The sequence below is a fragment of the Urocitellus parryii genome, chromosome 9 (assembly GCF_045843805.1).
Source record: "Urocitellus parryii isolate mUroPar1 chromosome 9, mUroPar1.hap1, whole genome shotgun sequence".
In the NCBI taxonomy this organism is placed as follows: domain Eukaryota; kingdom Metazoa; phylum Chordata; class Mammalia; order Rodentia; family Sciuridae; genus Urocitellus; species Urocitellus parryii.
Genome location: NC_135539.1, coordinates 27,298,839 through 27,321,542, shown reverse-complemented (window position 1 = coordinate 27,321,542; position 22,704 = coordinate 27,298,839). Strand labels below are relative to the sequence as shown.

General features: G+C 55.3%; 3 protein-coding genes and 1 non-coding gene across 5 annotated transcripts; 3 read left to right on the top strand and 1 right to left on the bottom strand.

Moving 5' to 3' along the window:
• The first annotated feature begins 1,525 nt into the window (after positions 1-1,525).
• Positions 1,526-5,249, top strand: Vps37d (VPS37D subunit of ESCRT-I). Its single transcript, XM_026396946.2, has 4 exons — positions 1,526-1,663; positions 2,930-3,101; positions 3,583-3,665; positions 4,235-5,249. The coding sequence occupies exons 1-4, from the start codon at positions 1,526-1,528 to the stop codon at positions 4,595-4,597; spliced, it is 756 nt and encodes a 251-aa protein (XP_026252731.1). The 3' UTR covers positions 4,598-5,249.
• Positions 5,250-7,068: 1,819 nt separating this feature from the next.
• On the bottom strand, positions 7,069-12,195 carry Dnajc30 (DnaJ heat shock protein family (Hsp40) member C30). The gene has a single exon (XM_026396883.2). It carries the CDS (start codon positions 12,181-12,183, stop codon positions 11,506-11,508), a length of 678 nt encoding a protein of 225 aa, XP_026252668.2. The 5' UTR covers positions 12,184-12,195; the 3' UTR covers positions 7,069-11,505.
• Positions 12,196-12,322: 127 nt separating this feature from the next.
• On the top strand, positions 12,323-21,940 carry Bud23 (BUD23 rRNA methyltransferase and ribosome maturation factor). 2 transcript variants are annotated; one of them, XM_026396879.2, is made up of 12 exons: positions 12,323-12,424; positions 12,520-12,557; positions 13,430-13,525; positions 13,616-13,698; positions 13,797-13,893; positions 16,066-16,162; positions 17,277-17,327; positions 17,990-18,075; positions 18,208-18,253; positions 18,537-18,595; positions 21,481-21,570; positions 21,684-21,940. In XM_026396879.2, exons 1-12 carry the CDS (start codon positions 12,377-12,379, stop codon positions 21,736-21,738), a joined length of 846 nt encoding a protein of 281 aa, XP_026252664.1. In that variant the 5' UTR covers positions 12,323-12,376; the 3' UTR covers positions 21,739-21,940. The 2 variants fall into 2 exon arrangements, with proteins under 2 accessions (XP_026252664.1, XP_026252663.2); XM_026396878.2 differs by lacking the exon at positions 18,537-18,595 and having other exon boundaries at positions 21,493-21,570.
• On the top strand, positions 20,952-21,079 carry LOC113188592 (small Cajal body-specific RNA 20). The gene has a single exon (XR_003301559.2).
• Positions 21,941-22,704: the final 764 nt, after the last annotated feature.

The following is a 22,704-nucleotide window of genomic DNA, read 5'->3' as shown; positions in this document are numbered from 1 at the left end:
ATGTCCACTGCTCTGATGAAACTTTCTGATTATCCTGGTTTCACCTGTATTTTCAGAGCAAGCGGTGAAGTGGAACAAGCTCACTCATTGAGGTTTGATTTAATATAAGTAACTTAATCTCTGAACTTCTATTTCCTGAGATGGGGAATGTCAATGGCCAAGCCCACTTTTTAAAAATATTTTTTGAGACTTCTAATATTTATTTTTTTTTTAGTTTTCGGTGGACACAACATCTTTGTATGTGGTGCTGAGGATCAAACCCGGGCCGCACGCATGCCAGGCGAGCACGCTACCACTTGAGCCACATCCCCAGCCCTTTTTAAATAGTTTTTAAAGTTGTCGAAGGACCTTTTAAAAAAAAATATATATATATGTGTGTGTGTGTGTGTGTGTGTGTGTGTGTGTGTGTATCTATATCTATCTATCTATCTATTTAGTTGTGGCTGGCACAACACCTTTATTTATTTATTTATTTATTTAAATGTGGTGCTGAGGATCGAACCCAGGACCTTGCCTGTGCGCTAGCGCTCTACCTCTGAGCCACAACTCCAGCCCCAAGGACCTTTATTTTATTTGTTTATATGTAGTGCTGAGACTTGAACCCAGTGCCTCACACATGCTAGGCAAGTGCTCTACCACTGAGCTATATCCCAGCCCTGACAAGCCCACTCGTAAAGATGGGAATTGGAAGCCAATGTGTACTGACACCTGCCACTCTGTCTTTACTAAAGTAAGCTGAGTGGGAATGTGACTGCCTTAATCGGACAGCTCCCTGAGGGCAGGGACAATGTCCTAACAGCGTGTATAATTCAGTGCCCTGCACAGACAGGCATCATGTGCTCTCTGGATCCTGCACAAAAGGGAAGAACTGGGATTGTCTATCATTCGCCTGTAATGGGACTTTAGGGAGCTGACATCATCCCTGAGATGTTTCCTCATCTCCAAGGTAACAGTAACTCATATTGGGTACCAAGTCACCTACTACCGGTAAGGCATTCAACATCTGCAATCTCGAATGCTCCCTGTGTATCACCGTCCCATTTCACAGAAGAGCAAACTGAGGCTCGGGGAAGGCGAGTGACCTGTCCAAGTTGGCAGCAGAGCTGGAGCTCCTGGCCACCTGCCGAACTCAAATTCGTGCAAATCCAAGGGGTAAATGAGAAAGAGCCTTGCAAATTGTACACACGCACTAGGGGGGACGGTCCACGCCTCCAGGTGAATGGTGGCGGGGCGATGGGGTGAGCTGAGAGGCCCTCCGCACCGCAGCCGACATTCAGCCTCTGGGCCGGTTCTGGGGTGCGCGCCGCGTAGCGTGGCCGGGGCTGCCAGGGGTGCGGCCCGCCCCCTCCCTGCCCCACCCCCAGCCCGGCGGTGCGGCCCCTTTAAGAGCAGGCGGGGCGCCCCCTGGCGGCGGAGCGGCGCGCGCGGCCGGAGCCGGAGCGGATCCCGGAGCCGGAGCGGAGCCGGGGCGGAGCGGGCCGAGCGGGCCGAGCCAGCAGCCGAGCTGGGGGCGCGGGCGGGCGGCATGTACCGGGCCCGGGCGGCGCGGGCGGGGCCGGAGCCCGGCAGCCCGGGGCGCTTTGGGATCCTCAGCACCGGGCAGCTGCGGGACCTGCTCCAGGATGAGCCCAAGCTGGACCGGATCGTGCGGCTCAGCAGGAAGGTAGCGCGGGGGGCGCGGGGGCGGGGGGCCGGGCCGCGGCCTGCCGGACCTGCGACCACCGCGGCAGCGCGGGCCGGGCCGGGCCGCCGGGGCGCGGCGCCGGGCACGTCCGATGGGCCCCGCGGGGCCGCCCGGGGAGGGGGCGCCCGGCCGGGCGGGCGGGCGGGGCGCGAGACCGGGAGGCGCCTTGCGCCCGGGGCGGCCGCGAGGCGGGTCCTCCGGCGGATGCTCGGGAGGTGTGTTCCGGGGGGTACGGGCGGCCGTGTCGGGGCCCCGCTCGCGCGCCCGCGCTCCGCAGGGCCGGAGAGGGGAGGCGCCTTCCGCGGGGCGAACTCGGGGCCTGTCTGGCACCCGGGGCTCCGCCGGGGGCTGCGCCGTCTGGGCGCGGGAGGGGGCTTTGTGTCTGCCGCGGGGGCGGGGGGGGGCTGCCGAGCGCGGGCCGCGCGTTCCGGAGGCCACCGGAGGAGAAAGTTGTCTGTTTCACGGGCGATAGGCCCGGGCTGGGTGTCCGCGGGGGCAGGAGGCAGACAGGAGGGGCAGGTGCATCCTACAGGGGACAGATGGAGGGGAGTGCGTTCCCCAGGGGCAGGCGGGGAGGCTCGGCCCTCCCAGACTTCTCCAGGGCCGGGGGCCGCCTTCTGCCAGCCCAGAGCAGGAAGCAGGTGCTGGGGATCAGGGAGGAAAAGGGGGTGTGTATGCGCGGGGGCGTGGGATTCCACTGGAGGGCAGGGGAGGGGTGTGAAGGGAAGAGAGGGTGACCTGACTGGGGGGGGCTGCCAAGGGACAGGGTGCAGACAGCACTCCGGAGAGTCAGCCCTGGGGTGGGAGTGTTTTCAGCACAAACACCTGAGGAGGAAGCAGACAAAGGCCTGGAATAGGAGCGAAGCTGCCCATGCATGGAAAATGGGACAGAAGAGGGAGGGGAACTCCTCAGGGACCCGAGCAGACATATTAATTGAAAAATTAAAAATTAACTAACATTTGTAGAGGCCTTCATAGTTTTGTTCACTTAAGTCTCACAATGACCCCATAAGACGGGTGTTTTGAACTCGCTTTGTAGAAGTAACTGAGGTCCAAAGAGGAGCTCAAGGCAAAACTGAGTCCCTGCCACCGCACTCCTTCCACCTGTTGGGCTTGCAGCCCTAAAGGTTGGGGCCTTGCCGGTGCCTTCAGCTTGGCCCACGGGCACTACTATGGCCCAGGATGGCAGCAAGGTGAGCCTGGGCAGACTCCCGGGGGCCCCTCTTAGCTCTTCTCTGCTGGCAGTTCCAGGGCCTGCAGCTGGAGCGGGAGGCATGCTTGGCCTCCAACTACGCCCTGGCCAAGGAGAACCTGGCCTTGCGGCCCCGCCTGGAGATGGGCCGAGCAGCCCTGGCCATCAAGTACCAGGAGCTTCGAGAGGTGGCTGAGAACTGTGCTGACAAGCTGCAGCGACTTGGTGAGGGGACATCTGGAAGGACTGCCTGGGGTGGGGGAGCAGTTGGCCTTCTGGCTAGTTGACCAGAGCATGTAGTAGGCTCTGAAGGGTGGGACTCGGGCAGATCTACTCCTTGGCACATCTGAGGGGTGCTATTCCTAGCCTTCTGGAAATGGAGTTGGGGAAGGGGCTCTAGGTGGGTGGACCTGGCTTGGAGAGGCTGAGTGTGGTCCCAGGAAGTGGGAGAATTGGGTCCAATACCCAAGTGCCCCCTAGGTGTTCTGGGAGTCAAAGTCACTGCCTTCCCTTCTTCACTGAACTGGGGGCAGAATCTTATTGGGGAGGGACCCACAAGGTAATCATATGGGCACTGTGCAAATGAGGAATCTAAGGCTCCAGAGAGGAGACGGGCAGTGTGGAATCATAGTCAGTGGGAGAGTCGGCCCTTGGGGCTCTGGCTTGTCCATCCTAGCTGGTCACTGTGTCCCTCTGTGACCCTCAGAGGAGAGCATGCATCGCTGGAGCCCTCACTGTGCCCTGGGCTGGCTACAGGCTGAGCTGGAAGAGGCTGAGCAGGAGGCGGAGGTGAGGGGAGGTGGCTGGGCCTGCATGGGGACCAGAGGGAGACCCATCCTATCCACTCTGGTCTCATTACATCGAAGACTTGGGAGCTCCTTCCCTGGGAAGCCTGCCCTGAGTGCCTGCCATAGCCCATTGTGGCTGTCTGTACTGCTCCAACCCTGGATAGAATGGCTCACTGTCCCCATCTATGACTTTTGCTCTTGATCCCTTGTGAATGTCTCAGAGCAGTGGAGTTGGGAGGGGTCTACGGGAGACCTGAGTGGACTTGGTGCTAGGCTGGGAGTGTGGAACCCCATGAGGTGAAGGACACAGGGGAAGAGGACCCTGCTTGAGTTCTCTTGATGAGACACCTGTATGTCCCCACCTCTGATCCTGCCTCAGCTCTGACCTGGCAGGTCTGGTGATGACATCCTCATTTTGGAAGTAAGGAGGGCATTTATCCCCCTGGTCACTCAGCAAGTCAGGCTGGTCCAGACTGGAACGCAGGGGCCCTTGTTCCCTGCGGTGGTTGCCATGGGGAGGGACTCTGTCCCTGGCCATACTTCTCCCAAGCCTTCTCTCCCTCTGCCCAGGAGCAGATGGAGCAGTTGTTGCTGGGGGAGCAGAGCCTGGAGGCCTTCCTGCCGGCCTTCCAGCGCGGCCGGGCCCTGGCGCACCTGAGGCGGACACAGGCTGAGAAGCTGCAGGAGCTGCTGCGGCGACGGGAGCGGTCTGCCCAGCCAGCCCCCACTGCGGCCGCGGACCCCCCCAAGCCCTTCCCCGCTGCAGCTGTCCTGCCCACTGGGGCTGCCCGGGGGCCACCATCAGTGCCCCGGAGCCTGCCCCCCTTGGACTCCCGCCCAGTGCCACCACTCAAGGGCTCCCCTGGGTGCCCTCTTGGCCCAGCCCCTCTGCTGAGCCCTCGGCCCTCTCAGCCAGAGCCCCCCCACCGGTAGGATCCAGGCTGTGGCCCCCCAGTGGGGGGCCTAGACAAACTTGATTCCTGGCTCCTCCTCCTCCCCCACTGCCTGGGTGGGGGGAGGGGCAGGCCCCTCCCCCTGGCCTCAGGCAGGCCCTGGCGGCTGAGCTGGGGAGGAGGGTCACCCCAAGAGGCCCAGAGAGGGCTTGGGTAGGGTGGGCAGGGTGCTGGGCCTCGGGCGATGAGGAAACTCTGCCTTTCTTGTCTCCCTGGCTGGGGTCTCTGGGGTGACAGGCCAGCCCCACGGAAGAACTTCACTTACAGGGCCTGGGGCCAGGACGGTACCGCTTCCCCTCGGGGCCTGTCTCACTCTGCCACTCCACTGGGTGCGCGTAACGCCAAGGCCAACGGGAGCGTTTCCATCAGGTCTTGAGCCTACTTTTCCCCCAGTCTGGGGCCCACCACCTAGGAGCCAGGTGGTCAAGGCCCCAACTGCGGGGCAGGGACATCACAGCCCTGGGGCTGCTACATGCCCTGCACCTGCTCCAGACCCTGGGGCAAGATAGGCTAGGGCTCTGACCTGCACCAGTGAGAGCAGGCCACCCCAGGAAAGACCATTCTGTATTTTTCTGTCCCTGTCTCCTTAGAATGGAACCTTTTTGAGGGCAGGTCCTTGTCTTTGTATGTTCTGTCCCCAGCCCCGCTTCCTAGGGGCCGTCAATAAATGTGATGATGCGGATGACGCGCTGCCAGACTCCTCTCTGCTCCCTTGGCCAGCCATTCTGCGGGCGCAGCCTCCACAGTTCAGCCTCTGGGCCGCCTCCTCTTGAGATGCCCTCCCTTCCTCTCTACCCACCCAAAGCCCAGCGTCCTGCAGGTCCAGCACTGCTGCTGCCTCTTCTGAGAAGCCTCCTCTGGTCACCAACCTGTGAAAGCCCTTCCTAAATCTTATCTCCCAGCACTTCTGGCCAGAAGCACATTTTGCTCCACGGCGGCCTCCAGTTGCTCCACCTGTACGCGCTTTCTTTTCCGGGGTCTCTTGTAAGCCCAGTCAGGATGGCACCTGCTCCTTCTGGCCTGCCAGATGACCACCTCTCTGGGCGATGGAGTGTCTGTGGGACAGAAGGGCTTTGTCTTCAGCCAGGTGGAGACTGGAGGTCAACTTGGCTGATGAGTGTGGGCAAGAAGATGGGTGAGCAGGAACATGCCCTGGCTCAACCTGGGTCCCGGCTAAGGAAAGGAATGATGTTCAGGGAGGTGTGGAAGTGCTTGCAGGCACAGGGGACTGTCAGAGTGCCATAGAAGCTTGCAAAGTTGGCCTGGTCTGGTTGGTGAGAGTAAGAATTGCACCATCTTGAATGAGAGAGGTCTTGGGTTGGCTCTGTATCCCACTGAAGTTTGACACTACAAGATAGAGATCCCAAAAGGGCACCTTTGGAGGAATAAGGACTGGAAGGAGTGGAACTAAGTCCCAGGAGGGAATCTGTTGAGAAACACACGTGTGTGGTGTTTAGCTTTGGCATTTCTAAAGGACTGTCCCCTATGGTGCCAGAGTCAAAGGAGACCAATGGAAGCAGACCGCGCTCGGTCAAGGCCCTGAGTGCTGCGCTCACATGGAGGCATCACAGTGCCTGATGGGCCTTTAGAGATTAGGCAACAGCTGGAGGAGCAGGCCCATGTGAGCTTCAGAGAGCCCTCTGGGCCAGTCACTTGCCCCTAGTAGGGGTATAGTTAAAACCATGAGTGCCCACTCAAGACACCCTGTCCCACCCTGGCCTCATTGCTCCATTGCTGAGACGACAGTGACTCATCAGTGAGGGAAACCTTCATTCTTGTCTCAGCTGGGACAGGTTGGGCCTCTCTTGCCCTGGAATCCATTCCTCGTCCCAGCTTCCAGGAGTTTTGATTGTTATAGGAGAGATGGAGCTGAGGTTGGGCATGACCAAGCTTTTCTCTGCTATCGTGACTTGGGGAATGGCCTCTAGAGGCAGCATCTAGTCTGAAGAGGGCAGGTGAACAGCAAAGGAAAGACCCAGGTAAGAGTGGGACTGAGGAGGGAGAAGAGTGATACCATGGGAACCAGATGCGGTCCTTCCAAAGGCCATGTACACACCTCACCTTCCACCAAGAGCTCAGACCCACCTGTAGAGGGAGTGAGGCCTCTCAGTGTTCAGCTCAAGCCTGGTCAAGACCTGAGGTAGGTGGGGATGGAGTGGGTTTCCTGGGTGGGCCAAGGGAGAGGCGAGTTGGATGGCTAAAAAACTTCAGGAAGCCCCTGGCTTGAAGGCACATGGAGTATTCTGGAATATTCTGGAAGAGGTCAGGCAGTCTGGGCCTTTCCTCCTTTCTAAGACTTTCTGCTTCCAGGTTCTAAGGCCCCAGGGAATGATCCTGACTATGATCCTCTGTGAAAAAGTACAAACTTGAGGGACTACATCAAGGTCCTTTTATAGACACTACTGCTTTTATAAACCAAACCAAAAATACCCCCAAATAACAAATCTCCTACCCTTTGAGATAAACACAAAATTCTTGTTTCTCAGAAAGTCTTACATATGCCTCCTGGTTTGGGAACCACTGGCTTCCCATCATTTTCTAGGCTTCCTCTCTTGTCCAGAGATGGACCATCAAGGCTCACTGAGCTATGCAGGCCTGAGCCACTGTGGCCTTGCAGAGCCCTGCCTATAAGCTCACCCCAACCTTCCAGACAAGAGGTTGCTGAATGGTTTCTAGAAGGGACAAGCTGGTTGGTTTCCCCTCTTGGTGGACACGCAGAAAGACATTTCTGTGCTCTGGGGACATGGTGCAAGTGTGTGGATGGAGGCCTTGTGTACCTCACCTCTTCCAGCTGGTGGGCATGCAGCAGCCTGGGAAGCAGTGTTCATCTCAGAGTGAGTGGCTGTTAACTTGGCTTCTCCCACAGTGCCCAGGAAGTTAAGTCAGCTAAATGGTGGCAGATATTCTCATTTTTCAAGAGGTTAGCAATCTATTTTTCTGCAAAAATCTCCCAAGTTTTGAATGTTGGTTTAAGATATTTTAGGACACATCCCAGCCAAACAGGTTAGTTGTGGCCCATGAACCACAAATCTGTCTGCCCCAAGTCTTCTGAAATAGGCCTTCTTGTGTCTAATGCATCCCTTCCTTGGACTGAGGGTGTGGATGCTAAAGGGGCAAAGGTAGGGTGAGCGGGAGGTCAACCAGCCTCAAGATTAGCCGAAGGATCCCAGGCCTGAGATATGGCAATTGGAGATATGTCTAGAGTCACAGGACCAAGTGACCTCAGGACAGCCAGTGAGAGATGAACCCCCATATGGGCTACCTGCTGTGATGAGAGCGTTCTTGGCAATGCAAGGTCAGAAGGTCCACATACCTTAACAGAGGGACACTCAGCTGCTCTGCACAAATCTCTGGGCTGTAAGCTGCATCCCAGAGCTGAGCTGGGGGCAGGAGAGGCAGGTTCTCTGCCATGCTCTTGTGCATGGGCAGATGGCAGTATGTGACTTAATCACAGGCAGATGAATCGAGAGTACGCAAAGGCCAGGTTAGAGCCCACATTCTTGTGCACCAACTTCAAGAGCATGGATGGGGGTGGGGATGTAACTCAGTGGTAAAGTACATGCCCAGGGTCAGGTGTGAGGCCCTGGGTTCAATCCATAGCACTTTAAAAGAGGGGGGTGTGAGGGCTGGGGATGTGGCTCAAGCGGTAGCGCACTCACCTGGCATGCGTGTGACCCGGGTTCGAGCCTCAGCACCACATACAAACAAAGATGTTGTGTCCGCCAAAAAACTAAAAAAATAAATATTAAAATTCTAAAAAAAAAATAAAGGGGGGGGTGTGAGGGAGAGGACTGAAGGAGTACCACCACTGACCAATGTCCCTTCTCTTCGCCTGTTTTCATGGCGTCTGGTGACCTCCCTGAAAGCCCAAAGGTTCAAGACTCAGGCTTCTCCCATTTCTCAAAAAAAGGAGTGTTGGTGCCAATCGCTTGGCACCTGTGAAGACCTGAGTCAATTGTGATCCAAGGGATGACTCCTTGGACTAAGGCTGGCTCCCTCTGGTTCCATGACAGAGGCTGAAGATGCACCCACAGGATGACAGCTGGGATCTCAGAAGAAAGTAGGACTCTTACTGTCAATGCTGGGATCTGCAAAGGGTTAGTTTACCCAGCAATAAAATAAAAGAGCAACGAGGGGGGAGCAGTTTGGCTCAAAAGGAACACAGTTCTGATCAACTCCAAGGACACACACAGCTGTCTACACACATGCGTCTTGGTCCCTGCTGGCTGCCCAAGTCTTCCCACCTGGGCCTGGTGCCTGCTGCTCTCTTGGCCTCTACTGTACTTGCACCCCCTTCCCCACCCCACTGAGCACAGCCTGAGGCAGATTTGGCCCTTTTTGCTAGTCTCTTGTTCTAGGTCCAAACTTCAGGGGAGATTTTAGTTTGCAACCAAAAGAAGAAAAATGACTAAGACTGGACATGTCTGAGCCTTCCTGCAGGATCAGGACCAGGGGGAAAAGCCCTACAAGGCAGAGGTTAGTGTCCATGGCAGCCTCCTCTTGCCAGGGCAGGTAGAGTAAGACTCATACAATCAGGAAAGGGGAAGACAAATGTTATCATGGGAACCAGTTGGGGATCCTTCAAAGTCCTCCCACACATCTCCCTTTCCATGAAGACTCAGACTCAGTTTTAGGAACAGCAGGGATAGAGCCTCTCAGAGCCCGGCTGTGGCCTAAAAAAAGACCAGAAGCCTATGGGGATGGACACTCTCAGAGTGCAGTGGTCCTTGTCATAGCCAAAGGAGAGGCTGACAGGTAGATGATGCTTAATAAACTTTACAGACTAACCTGTTTAGAGTTGCATAGAATGTTATGGAACGTCCCCAGAATTTTCATGTTGAGAACCATCCCCCCAGTCTGAAACCTGTAAAATTCTATGTATTTACTGGTTCTAGGGCCACAGGAAACATTCTTGGCTGGGAGAAGACAAACGTGAGGTCTATGTCATGGGTGCATGGTGTTACAGATCCCTAGTGCTTTTACAAACCCAAACTAAAGAGCCCTTCTGATGGAAACAAAAGCCCCCACCCCAAGTACTGTCAAGCCTTGCTTTCTTGGATGAGAAATCACTCACTTGTGCACATTCTGCTAAGCTCCGCTTCCCCTAGTTTATATGTACAAAGAGAACTTGAAACATAACAACATTAAATGTTCTTTTAAAAAGTACATATATCCTCTAGTGGGTCGCCAGGACCCACCTATAATCCCAGCAGCTAGGGAGGCTGAGGCAGGAGGATAGCGAGTTCAAAGCCAGCCTCAGTAAAAGTGAGGTGCTAAAAAACTCAGTGAGACTCTGTCTCTAAATAAAATACAAAATAGGACTTGGGATGTGGCTCAGTGTCTTCGTGCCCTTGAGTTCAATCCCCGGTACCAAACAAAACAAAATTAAAAAAATAACCAAAACCTTCTACCAGTAAATCAAGGCTCAGAGCCAAGCAGCTCTGAATCTACATGGGTTTGAATCTTTACTGCGGAATCATGATCATTGGGAATCTAATGACTAATTTATCCCCGTCTCCTAGGCAAGATAATCAAATAGTTTTCAAGAGATCAAGCTGGACTATATGTGGGTATACCCCAATTTATACAAGGATCTTACACAAAACATCAAGAGCACGAGCTGGCATTAACATACCTAAGCACCTTGGGCTTTGCTTACACCCTAGACTTGGATCCTCAACCTGGCCTAGACATCCTGTAAGGGTTTTCCTCTCCCACAGCTTTATACTCAGCCCTGGGCATAGACACTCCAGCTTCTGCCATCTCATGGCCATCCCACTCTCACAGGTGGTAAGTGAAAGGAGTCTTACTGCCCAGCTGCTCAGCACCAGAGAGAAAAACCAAATACCCAAAACTCCAAACAAGCCCTTCATGCAGTTGTGCAGGAGGAACACTCTCCACTTTGACCAACAAGGCTTCTGACCCTCAGGAGGCCTGGCTACTCCAAACCCCCCCAAGTTTCTCACAGCCTCCAGTGGCTTGGTTTTCAGGACATGGCTTATGGGGCCTCTGATAAGCACTGCAAATTAAACAGGAGTATGGGCCACCCTCCAGGGACTGAAGCTCCAAGTCAGTCTATTTCTTGGAGGAGACGGGCTGCACAGTTAGCAATCAGACTGGCTAATAAAGGGCTGACCCAGGTGACAGGCACACAGTCCCAAGGTGAATTCTGCCCTTCATGCTGTAATCACTAAGGTCTAGAACTATGGTTAATAAAGGGTGACAGGCCTCAAGAGAGCAAATGATTCACTCCTTCTCCAAGGTCACACACTAGATTCATATGGACACGGGGCACACACTCCTTATGCCTGATGACCTTGTTTTCTCACTCCCATGTGCCACCAACAGAAGGGAGAGTGGTGTGGGGCAGACCCTTGAGGAGCAGTAAGCTCTCCATGCACCACATCCTTACCCTGGATCAGTCCACATCTGTGGCGTGGGGAACACACAGAAAGACAAGTGTCGTACAGCCCCAGAATTTTTCTTTTGGCAGCCAACAACTGGGCATATTGCACGTTTCAAGGTTACCCAGGAGCCCAGAGACACAAATACGGGGCAGTAGCAGACAAATATTGCTCAGGGCTTTTCGATCAAGCCAGAGCGAGAATTCCTGAAGGGACATCAGGAAGGCGACCTCTGGAAGCAGGCAACCAAGGGACTCCTGAAAACCCTCCACTTCGGGCCTTTGGGATTCTTCATGCTGGGACCTCTTGGGCATCGAGAAGCCTCCTTTTCTGGACCGCAGGGATGTGCTGGTCACCAGTTAGGATGGGCGGGTTCGGGAGGTCAAGGGGCACATCCCTTCGGACCCCAACAGAGGTAGACTACGCAAGGAAAGGGCGTTTTCTCGGGGCTGGCTGGGCAGTTCTCCTGCCCTCCCGTCTCTCATCAAATACGAAGGCCGATGAGGATGAATATTAAGAGGAGAAGAAAAATGAAAGTCGCGTCCCGGGTTTCCTCCCACTGGAACCCCTTCCTGGCCTGGTCCTCCTGCTGTTTGCGAAGAGCCTCCCGCCGGGCCCGGAGGCGCTGCTCGCGCTGCAGCTGCTCTCCGTAGTGCGCCTGGTAGAAGGCGTCGAAGTTGAACATGGTGCGGGGGGCGCCCGAGGCGGCCCCGCCAGCCTCACGGGCCCGGCAGCTGGACGGCGGGGCGCGGGGAGCCGGGTCGGCCGCGGGCGCCGCCGAGGGCCGGACGCCCGGCCCGAGTAGGTCCTGGTCGCTGAGCAGTCCGCGGTCGTACTTGCGACGGAGGGTGGCACTGCCCAGCACCAGGTAGGCCTGGGAGATGCGCGTGAAGCGCTCGGCAGCCTCGGCGCTTCCCGAGTTGCGGTCGGGATGGTAGAGGAAGCTCTGCCGGTAGTAAGCCGCCTTGATCTGCGCTTGGGTGGCTGTAGAGGGAACGCCGAGCAGCTCGTAGAGCGCCGTGCGCGAGTATGGGCCGTCTCCTCCGGAGTAAGTCCTCGCTCGCAGGTCCGGGTGTATCGCAGAATTCTGTGGAAACCTCCGGGTTTGCCACAATTTCCACAGGAACAACCGCGGCCACCAAGGCCGGCGTGGAGCTGCCATCTTGAAGGGAGGTGGGCGGCGCTGGGTTAACCAATGGGAACCGCGTGTTGGTCGCGACGGCGCCGGCAGGTAGCCAATCAAGTGCAAGAGAAGGCGGGGAGAGGGGCGGAGCATGCGCGTTACGAGGCAGTCGCGGGGCTGATGACATAAAACCCGGGCTCCGGGAACACCGGCGTGCTGAGGAGGCTAGAGGATGGCGTCTCGGGGTCGGAGACCCGAGCACAGCGGACCCCCGGAGCTGGTGAGGCGCTTGGCCCGCGGGTATCGCTTTCTCTTCTAGGGCTGTGGCGTCTGAATTCTTTCCTCTACTTGCCTTTCTCTTCTTCTTCCCCGCAGTTTTACGACCAGAATGAAGCCCGGAAATACGTTCGCAAGTGAGGGGAGCCTGGAATCCCGCGGCGTCGGGGGGCCGGGGCCCGGGGCCCGGCAGCTGCCCCGAGTGTCGGCATTACTTGGAAAACACGCAGAATGTTGGGGAGGGGGAGAGCAGGGAGCTGAGCGAGGCCACTTCTCTGCCTCCGTCAAGGCAGCGTTAAGCCGTGATCCCCGTGGGGTCTCGGTAACCGCGGCGCCCAGCTGCGGTCGTGCCTGCTTTACCCGGTGGCTTTCCGAGCGCAGGGCGGCCGCTGTTCCAGCGCCTGGCGAAGGGGGCGGAGGGCGTTGTCGTGGGTCGGTTCTGTGGGTGGGGAGGAAATAATAGGTAGGTTCGCATGATCGAGGTACTTGTCGCTTTACGTTTCACGACGGCTGGCCGTTGGCACAGGTATCTGAGGTGCCTGGAGGGTAGCTACTGGGACAGGTGCAGAGTTATTTGGCAAGTAGAAGCTTCAGCAGGGACTTCCGAAACTGCCCTTTCCAGTATACGACGCTGTCGAAAATTCTACAGGATACCCGGGTTTTCCTTCCCGTTCAAATTGGAGTTCAAGACAGAGAGGGTCAGCAAAAACCTCTGGTCCACTTGTCTTTACGAGTCACACATAGACTTCCATCTGCAGAGCTCCCTGTTTAGGCATTTTTGAAAACTCTGGAGCTGGTGTATATAATTTATGTCACAATAAAAATAGCATATTGTTGTATTCCATGAACTTTTAGAACCACTCTTAAATAGATTTAAGTTATAATTACAAGGAGCAGGGTCAAGAAGGAGTACCTCTGGCTGATGGTTCCCTTCTTCTTCTGGGTTTTTTGTTCTGATGAGGTGTAAGCCCAGCACTCCTTTATCACTCACTGTACTCTGCCTTCCCAGCTCACGGATGATCGATGTTCAGACCAAGATGGCTGGGCGAGCACTGGAGCTCCTTAATCTGCCTGAGGGTCAGCCCTGCTACCTGTTGGACATTGGGTGAGATCCTGGGGCCTGGTTCAGGTTGCCTGGGCAGCATTTTTGCCACTCAGTAGTACTGAGGCCTTCCCTGTCCATTGTGTCTTTCAGGTGTGGTTCTGGGCTGAGTGGAGATTATCTCTCAGATGAAGGGCACTATTGGGTGGGCATTGACATCAGCCCTGCCATGCTGGGTGAGTATGCTCTGTTTCACACCAGGGAGGCCACCCTTATGAGTAGGGCGCAGCTATACTCCTTGTCTGCTTCTCTTATGTCCTTTTCTCCCATGTAGATGCAGCCTTGGACCGAGACACGGAAGGAGACCTGCTTTTGGGGGATATGGGCCAGGGTATCCCCTTCAAACCAGGCTCCTTTGATGGTTGTATCAGGTGAGGGTCTTCATTTCCTGTTCTTAATTTTGTAGGCCAGTCCTCCCAAAGTTGGCTATAGCAGAGTCACACAGGATATTTGAAAGTATACATCTCCTGGGATTTTCAGATTTATTGCAGAAGGCCCAAAAATGTGTGCTTAATTTCAAAACTGTCTACTGTGATCAGCTTGCATTGCCAGGTTCAGACACTTCAGTATGGATTCTCTGTGTGCTTGTATATGCTGGGGTCGAGGGGCTTTGAGCCTCTAGAAGCCATGTCGTGGGCCTTGGAAGACGTCTTGTTTTCTTCTTTTCAAACAACTAGTGGAGAGTGCCTGGGATACTCTAATGTCTTCATTGGCTTTGGAGCTCTTTCTTGGTTGTTGGGTCAAGTTTGGGGCATGTTTTTAGTTTGGTAAAAGATCTTAGAACACTGAAATGACTTGGAAATATGAAGTTTTTCTTTGTCTTCCTAGCTGAGTTCTGTTCAGTGTTTGGAGCAGTGCCCTGTTGCTGGGAGTGGATGCTGGGATAAGGGAGAAGTTACAGTCCTTCAGTTGGGGATACCTCCTTTGGCAATCCTAGGTTGGGGGTAGGATTAGTGTGAGGAATCAATATTTGAATTTGAAGATTTTCTTACATGTAGGAGTAAGACTTAGGTCAGGGGACATTTCAAGGGTAGCAGTTGTTTTTTCAGTAATGATTAGGTGAGGTGTTCTAAGCTGTGAGAAACCAAAGGCCAGTATTATAGTATGTATATCAGGAGCGAGTGGTCGTGTGTGTGTGTGTGTGTGTGTGTGTGTGTGTGTGTGTGTGAGAGAGAGAGAGAGAGAGAGTAGGGGGGGGGCTCATGCATCCTAAGTGTAGAGTCTACTGTTGAGCTGCACCCACAGCTCCCCCTGCTCTTGGTACTGGGGTTGAATCCAGAATGCTCTACCATTGAGCCACAACCCTAGCTCTTTTTAGGATCTTGCTAAGTTGCCAGAGCTGACCTCTAACTTGCAGTCTTCCTGCTTCAGCCTCCCAAGTCACTGGGATTAGAGGTGTGGATGGCTGCACCAACTTCATTTTTTTCTTCTTCTTCTTATTATTTTTGTTTGTTTTGGTACCAGGGATTGAGCCCAGGGGTGCTTTACCTCTGAGCTACATCCCCAGTCCTTTTTTATTTTTTATTCTGAGACAGAGTCTTGCTAAGTTTCTGAGGCTGGTTTCAAACTTGCAATCCTCCTGTCTCAGCCTCCTGAGTTGCTGAGATTATAGGTGTGTGCCACCATGCCTGGCTCATTTTTGTTTTTAAGAAAAGAGATGTTATGGTGTATTTTTTAAAAAACATTTTGTATACGTAAGATGTTGTACAGAGTGCTGTGGAATACGTAGAAATAAAACACAGTTGCTGCTTTTAAGATTGTCTGTGCTTTACGAGGGCTGTAGACAGCCAGGCCGCTGAACACAAAGCCACTTGTGGGGTGTGCGCTGGGGAGTTGTGGGGCCTGCCAGAGTTGTGAAGAAGAGCAGAAGGCCTTGAAGGAGAGGAGCCGGGTGGGATTCAGGTAGTGAGGGGCCTGCAAGAGAAGAGGAGCAAGAGAGGGCATCGGTGGGTGGGAGGGAGCCAGGGAGCACAGGGTGCACAGGGTGAACGAAGGGTTTCATAGGAGTTGATATTGCACAGGGTCAGTTCCCAGGAGGCTTTTAGGAGCATCCCACGACATCGGGGCTTTATTTAGTAGATGATGGGGGCGGGGAGCAATGCAATCAATCTGTTTGAGGAAGGCTGTTTGAGATGGAAGCAGAGTGAGGGGAGGTTGAGAAGCATTTGAAATGCTCCTGGGTGCTGAGGTGGGGGCAAGCTGAGAGGGGGACATGGGAACTGCTGAAGGCTTAGATCAGGACTGCAAAGACCCTGGGCAGGCACAGAAGGAAGCACCTTAGCATAAAGGGGCAGCTGGACCAGTTGGGTGCCCTTCCTTGACTGGGAAGGGAGTAGGGGGCCTGACTCAGGAGGTGAGCGCTGCCTTCCCTACAGCTGGCTAGCTTGATCCAGTTTGTAAGAGTGCCCAAGAATGGGCCAGCACTTTCCAAGAAAGGTGTTCCAGGCAGGAGGCCATGGTGGAAGGTGCCAGAGGCCTGAAGAAGCCTGGAGTCGGGGAGGCCAAGGGTTGGTCCCTCTCCTGATTGATCCCTTTCCTTCCAGCATCTCTGCTGTGCAGTGGCTCTGTAATGCCAACAAGAAGTCCGACATTCCTGCCAAGCGCCTGTACCACTTTTTTTCCTCTCTGTATTCTGTTTTGGTGAGTATGAGGTCTCTTCCTTTTCCAAGTTGGCTGTCCTTCCTACCCACCCCTGCAGGTTGTGTTGTGGAGTTGAGGGGTCCCATGATGGGAGGGGTGGCAGGACCTTACTGTGGTTGCCGCTATCCAGGCCCTTAGCCAAAACAGAAGTCTAGGTGCAGTGGGCTGACACTAATCAATCCCCAAAGACACCGGAGTCAGTATGAGACCCAGGTATGAACTTGGAATAGGGCAGCCTCTGTCGATCACAGTTCCTTGGGTTTCTGGGAGATGATATTACACAGGGTCAGAGGGCTTTTAAGAGCATCCTACGAAGTTGGGGCTTTCTGCTACATTTTAATCAGAAGTTGGGGACGTGGGCTGAGCAGAGTGAGAACAGGATGGCATGGCCAGCACAGAGGGCACTCTGGAAGGTGTACCCTTCCCATGTCTCTCCCTCTCTGTTCCCCCCCACTGATGTCGGCCTGAGATGGGAGCAGGTTGATTATTTATCATTAAGAGCATTTGTTAGCTTTATTTTGTCTCTGTAACTGGAATGGTGTTGATTTCATTTTTTTCCTAAGATTCAGTCATGGGTTTTGAAATTCTAAATCCTAAAGGAACTCTTTTCACAGTTTGAAAGACCTGGGTGTGTTTGCCACCCTAGTCCCCCCTCCTCACCCCACTTTCCCGGGCAAGTGGTCCCTGGAGGTGGCTGGCTGCTGGTCTTGAGGGTTTTGGGTTTCTCCCTCTCACACCCTGGGTGCATCTCGGAGCTGCAGGGGCCTTGGTGCTCCCCCTTCCTCGCTCATTCCAGCGGCAGCTGCCCCCACATCAGTACTCCGCCCAGGGCCCTCAGAGCGAGGCCTGCCTTAAACCAAAGGGAGCCCAGGAGCCTGCCCCCTCCAGCCTACTGAGTGTTCCTTTTGGCACTTACCACTGCTGTCAGTTGGTTGCCTCCACCACCAAAAAGTGGGCTCCGACCATTTGGGAGTGTCTTTTGTTCATGAAGATATCTGGCCCTAAGATCAGCGTTCTGCACACGCTGGGAGCTCATGAGTATTTAGTGAAGGAAGGCCGCCTGGTCCTGATCCTGAGGGCATTTGTGAGGCAGTGACATTTCTGTTGCCCCCAGGCCCGTGGTGCCCGTGCCGTCCTGCAGCTATACCCTGAGAACTCTGAGCAGGTGAGCCCTGGCTGCTGGGGGTGGCAGTTGGTGGCGAGTGCAGAACAGGGAGCTGCCTTGGTGCTCCCTCGGCTGCCCTCTGGCAGCCAGGAGACCACAGACAAGGAACTTCACAGGCTGTCAGTGGGAACAGGGACTGAGCACCCAAGAGTGGGCCCTGCAGCCCCTGATGGTGACTGGTTATCCTAAGTGGGGTGGTGTCCATGGTACCAGTTAGGTGTCTTGTCTTCTCCTGACAGACAAGGTGGTATTACAGGTAGTGGGATTTCCTCAACCAGATAAATGGTGGGAGGGCAAGGAGTGAGCAGGTGTCTGCTCTGGGCCTTGTGGGTAGAAATGATGAATTCATGTCCACTCAGACAGGACGAGTCCCCTTGACTAACACATGAGTGAGTGGCTCCCAGCTGGTGGCCATTCATTTGCTGAGGTTAGAATGAAGAGATGGGTTCCTGGGCTGGAGAGGGAGACCCGAGGGATCTCCCTTCTCTAATCCCCCAGGGGAGGTGCAGGCCTCTTTGTGGCTCTGCTGGTTGTGGGACTAACTGAAGGCGTCTTATGGAGAAAGGCCTTCCATGTCTGGGCAGCAGCCTGGCAGCTTGAGGGGAGGGATGTGCCTTCTCTTTCAGCCTCCCCTGCCTAGCTCCCCACCCTTTTCTCCTCAGTTGGAGCTGATCACAACCCAGGCCACGAAGGCCGGCTTCACTGGTGGCGTGGTGGTGGACTACCCCAACAGTGCCAAAGCAAAGAAGTGAGCGGGATTGGTGGGCTGTCTAGGCCAGCCAATGAACCAGGGTGGTGCCGGGGTGGGTCCCAGGGCCAGTGGGACTCGCCACTTCCCGCAGGGCTCTGAGTCAGGGCCTCCCTTACATTCTCGTTTCAGGTTCTACCTCTGTCTGTTTTCTGGGCCTTCAACCTTCCTGCCGAAGGTGAGGGACCCTGGGATTCTAGGCCTGTGTCTCCAGCATTTCCAGCTATGGAGCTTAGCCTGAAGAGCATTCTGAGAGAACAACAGAGGTCAAGGTGGCCCAAGCCCCAGAGCTCAGAGCCAGGAATGTTCTGTTTCTGCAACCTGCCCCGCAGGTCCCAAAGGGTGTTGGCTCTTTCTGGAACAGACCTTGTGCCTATTGCAGGGGCTTGGGCTCAGGGTCTGGATTGGGCAACAGGGTTGCGGATCTCCAGGGTGGTCTAAGAGCACTTTGTTTCCTACAGGGGTTGAGCGAAAATCAGGAGGAAGAGGAGGCCACTGAGTCCATGTTCACTAATAAGAGGTAAAGCAGTTGCGGAGTCCGGTTAGGGGCAGGGCCTGTCGCCACCAGATTTGTAGTGTATCTCTGCTTTCATCCCAAGACTCAGCCTCAGATGCAGTGGGGATGCCATGGTGGGACTGGAACTGGACATCGCTCTTGAACTGTGCCTGCTTCTGCTGGAGCTGGAGGGTGGGACACTTCTGGGTGTCTGGGCAGCTCGACTCCCTTAGTCAGCCCGCACATGCCCTTGCCCCTCATGGCAGGCTGCCCCCTCCACGCACCTGGGCCCCGTCCCTGCGTGGCTCCCTCCTGGCTCCCCTTCCCTCTCCTGCATCCTCATCTCCACTCTCCTGGGTCATTCGCATCTGCACACAATTTATCCTGTTTCAGAAAAGATCCTCCCTCAAACCAGATCAGCTGCCCACTATCACCCTGTCTGTCTGCTTCCTGGGAAGCAGAGCGCCTGCTCGCCTCCACCTGCTTCCTATTCTGCCGACCTAGCAGGCCCTCAGCTTCCCCATTGACCCCATCTTGCCAGATCCGCCTCCTCTCAGTCCTGCCCTCTGCTGTCCTCATCTCAGCTGTGTGCTCAGTGGGGTCTGACACAGGGGCCACTCCCTTCTGGACATGTTCTTGGCTGTTCAACCCGTCCTGCTTTCCTGCAGCCCCGCTGGCTGTTCCTGCTCAGTGTGCTGTGGGTTCTCCTGGGTGGTGTGCTGGGCAGCCTGGCCCACTGCTCTCATCTCTGCCACTTTAAATGTCAGCCAGGATTTCAGAGCCCTCGTCACAGCCCTAGCCTCAGTCCACTGCAGGTTTCCCGGCTTCTCAGTCCCCTTGCCTGGACTCACCACCTGCCCGTCAGACTCACAAGTTCCCCGCCTTCTCAGTCATTCCTGTCCTTCCTCACGTGTGACATCCAGTCAGCCCACCCACGAGTCCTGTCATCCCTCCCTCAACATGTGCCCCAAATCTGGCCTAGACTGTCGCTGCCGAGGTTCCCTGCTGTCCGTCTGTCCGTTGAAACTTGAAAACAAATTTCAACTTGTTTTTTGCCCAGCAGCGACACTGGACCTCTTCTCAAAGGTTCATCATCTCCTGTCGATTCTCTGCCCACTGTCTGTGGTGGCCTTCCTGTCGCCTTCATTCTCCACCTGTCCCTGCTCTGGGTCATGTGTTTTGTTTTCGTGGTTATTATTTGTATCCCCAACTAAAATGAAATCTTTGTGGGGCTGGTGTCAGATCGTTGGATCAACAATAGCCTCTTGTTAATAGAAGGTGCTCGGGATTCTTGAATGTGTAGTGGATTATGTGGTGGCTGAGAGGGAAGCTGTTCCCTGGTTCTGCTGGATGAAACCAGTCTCAAGGTGAAAACTGAGTGTTTCTGCAGCCACCAGACCACTCCTTCTGACCCCTGAGGGGCCCTGTGGTTGTTCCTCTTGGCTGGGTGGGGGGGTTGTCTGCTTGGCAGAGGAGGGTACAGTTGTGTTGACCCCTATGCCACTTGGTCCTCATACCTGAGTCTGCTGACCACATGTCCTTGCTGTAAACTTGGGTGAGCTGGAGGACTGGGCACCATTCCCCAGCTGTTTAAAAGGGGTTGACCCTGCCCTGTCACCGTGTGTGGAGCACAGCGAGTGTGTGCTTCATGGCTCCCTTGCTCTGCAGGCTCCTGCTCCGTGGCTCAATGTGGACAGAGGGGCGGCTGCAGCCTTCTAACTTACTGTCACTACTGTTTCATCACATTGAGGGCAATTTCAAATAGGTGGATTAGGAACAAGTTGAAGGCTTTGTCTAGTGAGGCTGGGCCTCTGCTTCTTCTGTTTCTCCTGTTTGATCCGTGCTTCCTCATCCTAACTGACCCTCCAAACTCCTGAGGCCACGCCCCCTTTTCTCTTGGCCTGTGAGTCACACCCCAGCCACCTGCTCCCTTATGTCCCCCAGGCCGTTCCCACTTGTGGCTGCTGCGTGCTGAGTGGTTCGTTATGGTTTCTGGGACTGAGCTCCTGCACGCACCTGTGCAATAGGACTGGGGTTCAGTGGGACTTGCTGGCTCTGGCTTCGCTTGCTTCTCAGGACTCTCCTGGGTCTTCTGGGCTCTTCCAGTTGTCTTTCCTCACCCCTGGGTCCCTTGTTCTGGTCCTTCTCTGTGCTCCTTTCTGGTACACCCTGAGCAGCTCTTGGGCCTCCACACTGGCTTTGCCTAGAGAGCATTGCCTCTGCCCTGGTGTACTCGAGGGTACCTGAAGGGCAAGGCTGGTTCCACAGGCTGTGCTGCGGGTACTTGGGGACTGGCAGGCAGCTTTGCCTGTGTTGTGCTGGAAGCATTGCTGCCAGGCCAGGATGTAGCTTTAGGGGACCAGCGCAGGCTTCCTCTTGTGGCCTCTCTCCCTTGGTGCTGTGGGGTTCTCGTCTCCTCAGCCAGAGCTGGGGGCCAAGATTAGTCTTCGAGGTCCTCGTCGGGGCTGCCAGGAGCCGGGTAGTCTTGTTTTCCTACCTCAGACATGAGCAGCTGGGAGCCCTTTGGTCACTTCCAGGCATCCCAACTCCATAGGACCATCAGGGCCCCCTGTGGCAGCCCTAGGCAAGGGGCCTCTGGCTTTCCTTGGCACTGCCAGCTCTGACCTGCTCTTGGCCAAAGTTGACCACAAAGTAGTGCAGCCCCTAGAGGCAGGAAGTATGTGCACCCAGCACAGTTGCCACAGAGATGCCAAGTGAAGGCCGCACACCTCTGACCCCAGCACCTGTACTAGGAAGGGGGCTGTCCTGGGGACGCGCCATCATGGAAGAGGGAGTACTTGCAGGAGGGGACAGTGAGAGACCACCTTTACTGGGGGAAAACTCCTAAACTGTCAGCATGTGCCGAGGGGCAGCTCAGTCCACCACTCATGGCCACGCCTCTGGCCCAGGGTTCCCCACAGGCTGGCGCGGCGAGGCCTGGTGAGGAAGAGCCGAGAGTGGGTGCTGGAGAAGAAGGAGCGCCGCAGACGTCAGGGCAAGTGAGTAGCGGGCAGGGAGCAGTGACGTGGGGGGCGGTGGCCATGGCCATTGAGGGCTCACCTGCTGGGAGGGCTGTGGGTTCTTTATCCTGAGACACTGTTGTCCCCCACAGGGAAGTCCGACCCGACACTCAGTACACCGGTCGCAAGCGCAAGCCACGCTTCTGAGTGGCGGCCACCTCTGGATAGCTCTGACCCATCATGGGAGCCGCCAGCTCAGCTCTCGCCCCCAGGAAGTTTTCTGTTTTGAAGTGATTACTTTTGCAATTGACAACATAGTATTTTAGAAAAGTTCTAAAATTATTTTCACTAAAAAAGTTATAAGGATTTCTTGTTTTGTTCTAAAAGCAATAAACCACTTTGCATGGAAGTGAACTCCCATTCTGTCCTCCCTCTGCCCCAGCTAGTCCAGTCCTGTCCCAGCCTCCCTAATCCCTCTGTTGGGGGCTACTGCAGGACTCCAGGCAAGAATTGGGTCTCAAGATCCAGCTGGGTGGAAGCAAGGAGCACGGGTAGGTTCCTTGAACTAAGGTCTCCTGTCACGTGGGATTTGCACATCGCGCCCACTTGTAGAGTGGGGAAGGGTGGTCAGGGTGGAGTGTGGCAGTGGTACCCACTGGCCTGAGGCCTTTGCAGGCCTCTGCCACCTTGGTTTTGGTGGGTGATGTTCCTAGCCCAGCACTTGATTGCCTCAGAGGCTGTCTCCTGTCCAATCCGAAGTGGTCAGGGGGCAGGTCCTGTTCCAGGATGTATGGTGTGAGTCTGTCAGGCTGATAACCAAGGTCTGGGCCAGGGAGCAGAGGGACTAAAGCTGGACGTGCAGTGCACTAGGCACTGAGCAGGGGCTGAGCCCTTCATGGGTGGCTGGAGGGGAGGCTTAGGGCCTGGGGAGCTCCACCTTAGAGTGATATCTCTCCCAGGGATCAGGTTGCAGGCCTCGCCTCTGTCAAGACATTGGCCACTTAACCTGGAGTGAGGGTAGGACTTTGGAACTGTCCTCATAGGAAAGGCTGGATGTTGCCCACTGAATGGCCACATGCAGATGTCGGCATGTGTGCCGGGGGAGATTGTGGTCCTTTGCATCTGAGCCCCTTCTGTTAATGCCCACGGTCACCCCAAGTTCTAAGGCCATGT

What these genes read in the sequence shown, in the direction of transcription:
- Vps37d (XM_026396946.2), top strand. Translation starts at nt 1,526, where the DNA reads ATGTACCGGGCCCGGGCGGCGCGGGCGGGGCCGGAGCCCGGCAGCCCG. An exon ending in TGACAAGCTGCAGCGACTTG is followed by an intron (nt 3,102 to 3,582) that starts GTGAGGGGACAT and finishes TGTGACCCTCAG; the next exon opens with AGGAGAGCATGCATCGCTGG. An exon ending in AGGCTGAGCAGGAGGCGGAG is followed by an intron (nt 3,666 to 4,234) that starts GTGAGGGGAGGT and finishes CCCTCTGCCCAG; the next exon opens with GAGCAGATGGAGCAGTTGTT.
- Bud23 (XM_026396878.2), top strand. Translation starts at nt 12,377, where the DNA reads ATGGCGTCTCGGGGTCGGAGACCCGAGCACAGCGGACCCCCGGAGCTG. An exon ending in CATCAGCCCTGCCATGCTGG is followed by an intron (nt 13,699 to 13,796) that starts GTGAGTATGCTC and finishes TCTCCCATGTAG; the next exon opens with ATGCAGCCTTGGACCGAGAC. An exon ending in CCTCTCTGTATTCTGTTTTG is followed by an intron (nt 16,163 to 17,276) that starts GTGAGTATGAGG and finishes TGTTGCCCCCAG; the next exon opens with GCCCGTGGTGCCCGTGCCGT.
- Dnajc30 (XM_026396883.2), bottom strand. Translation starts at nt 12,183, where the DNA reads ATGGCAGCTCCACGCCGGCCTTGGTGGCCGCGGTTGTTCCTGTGGAAA.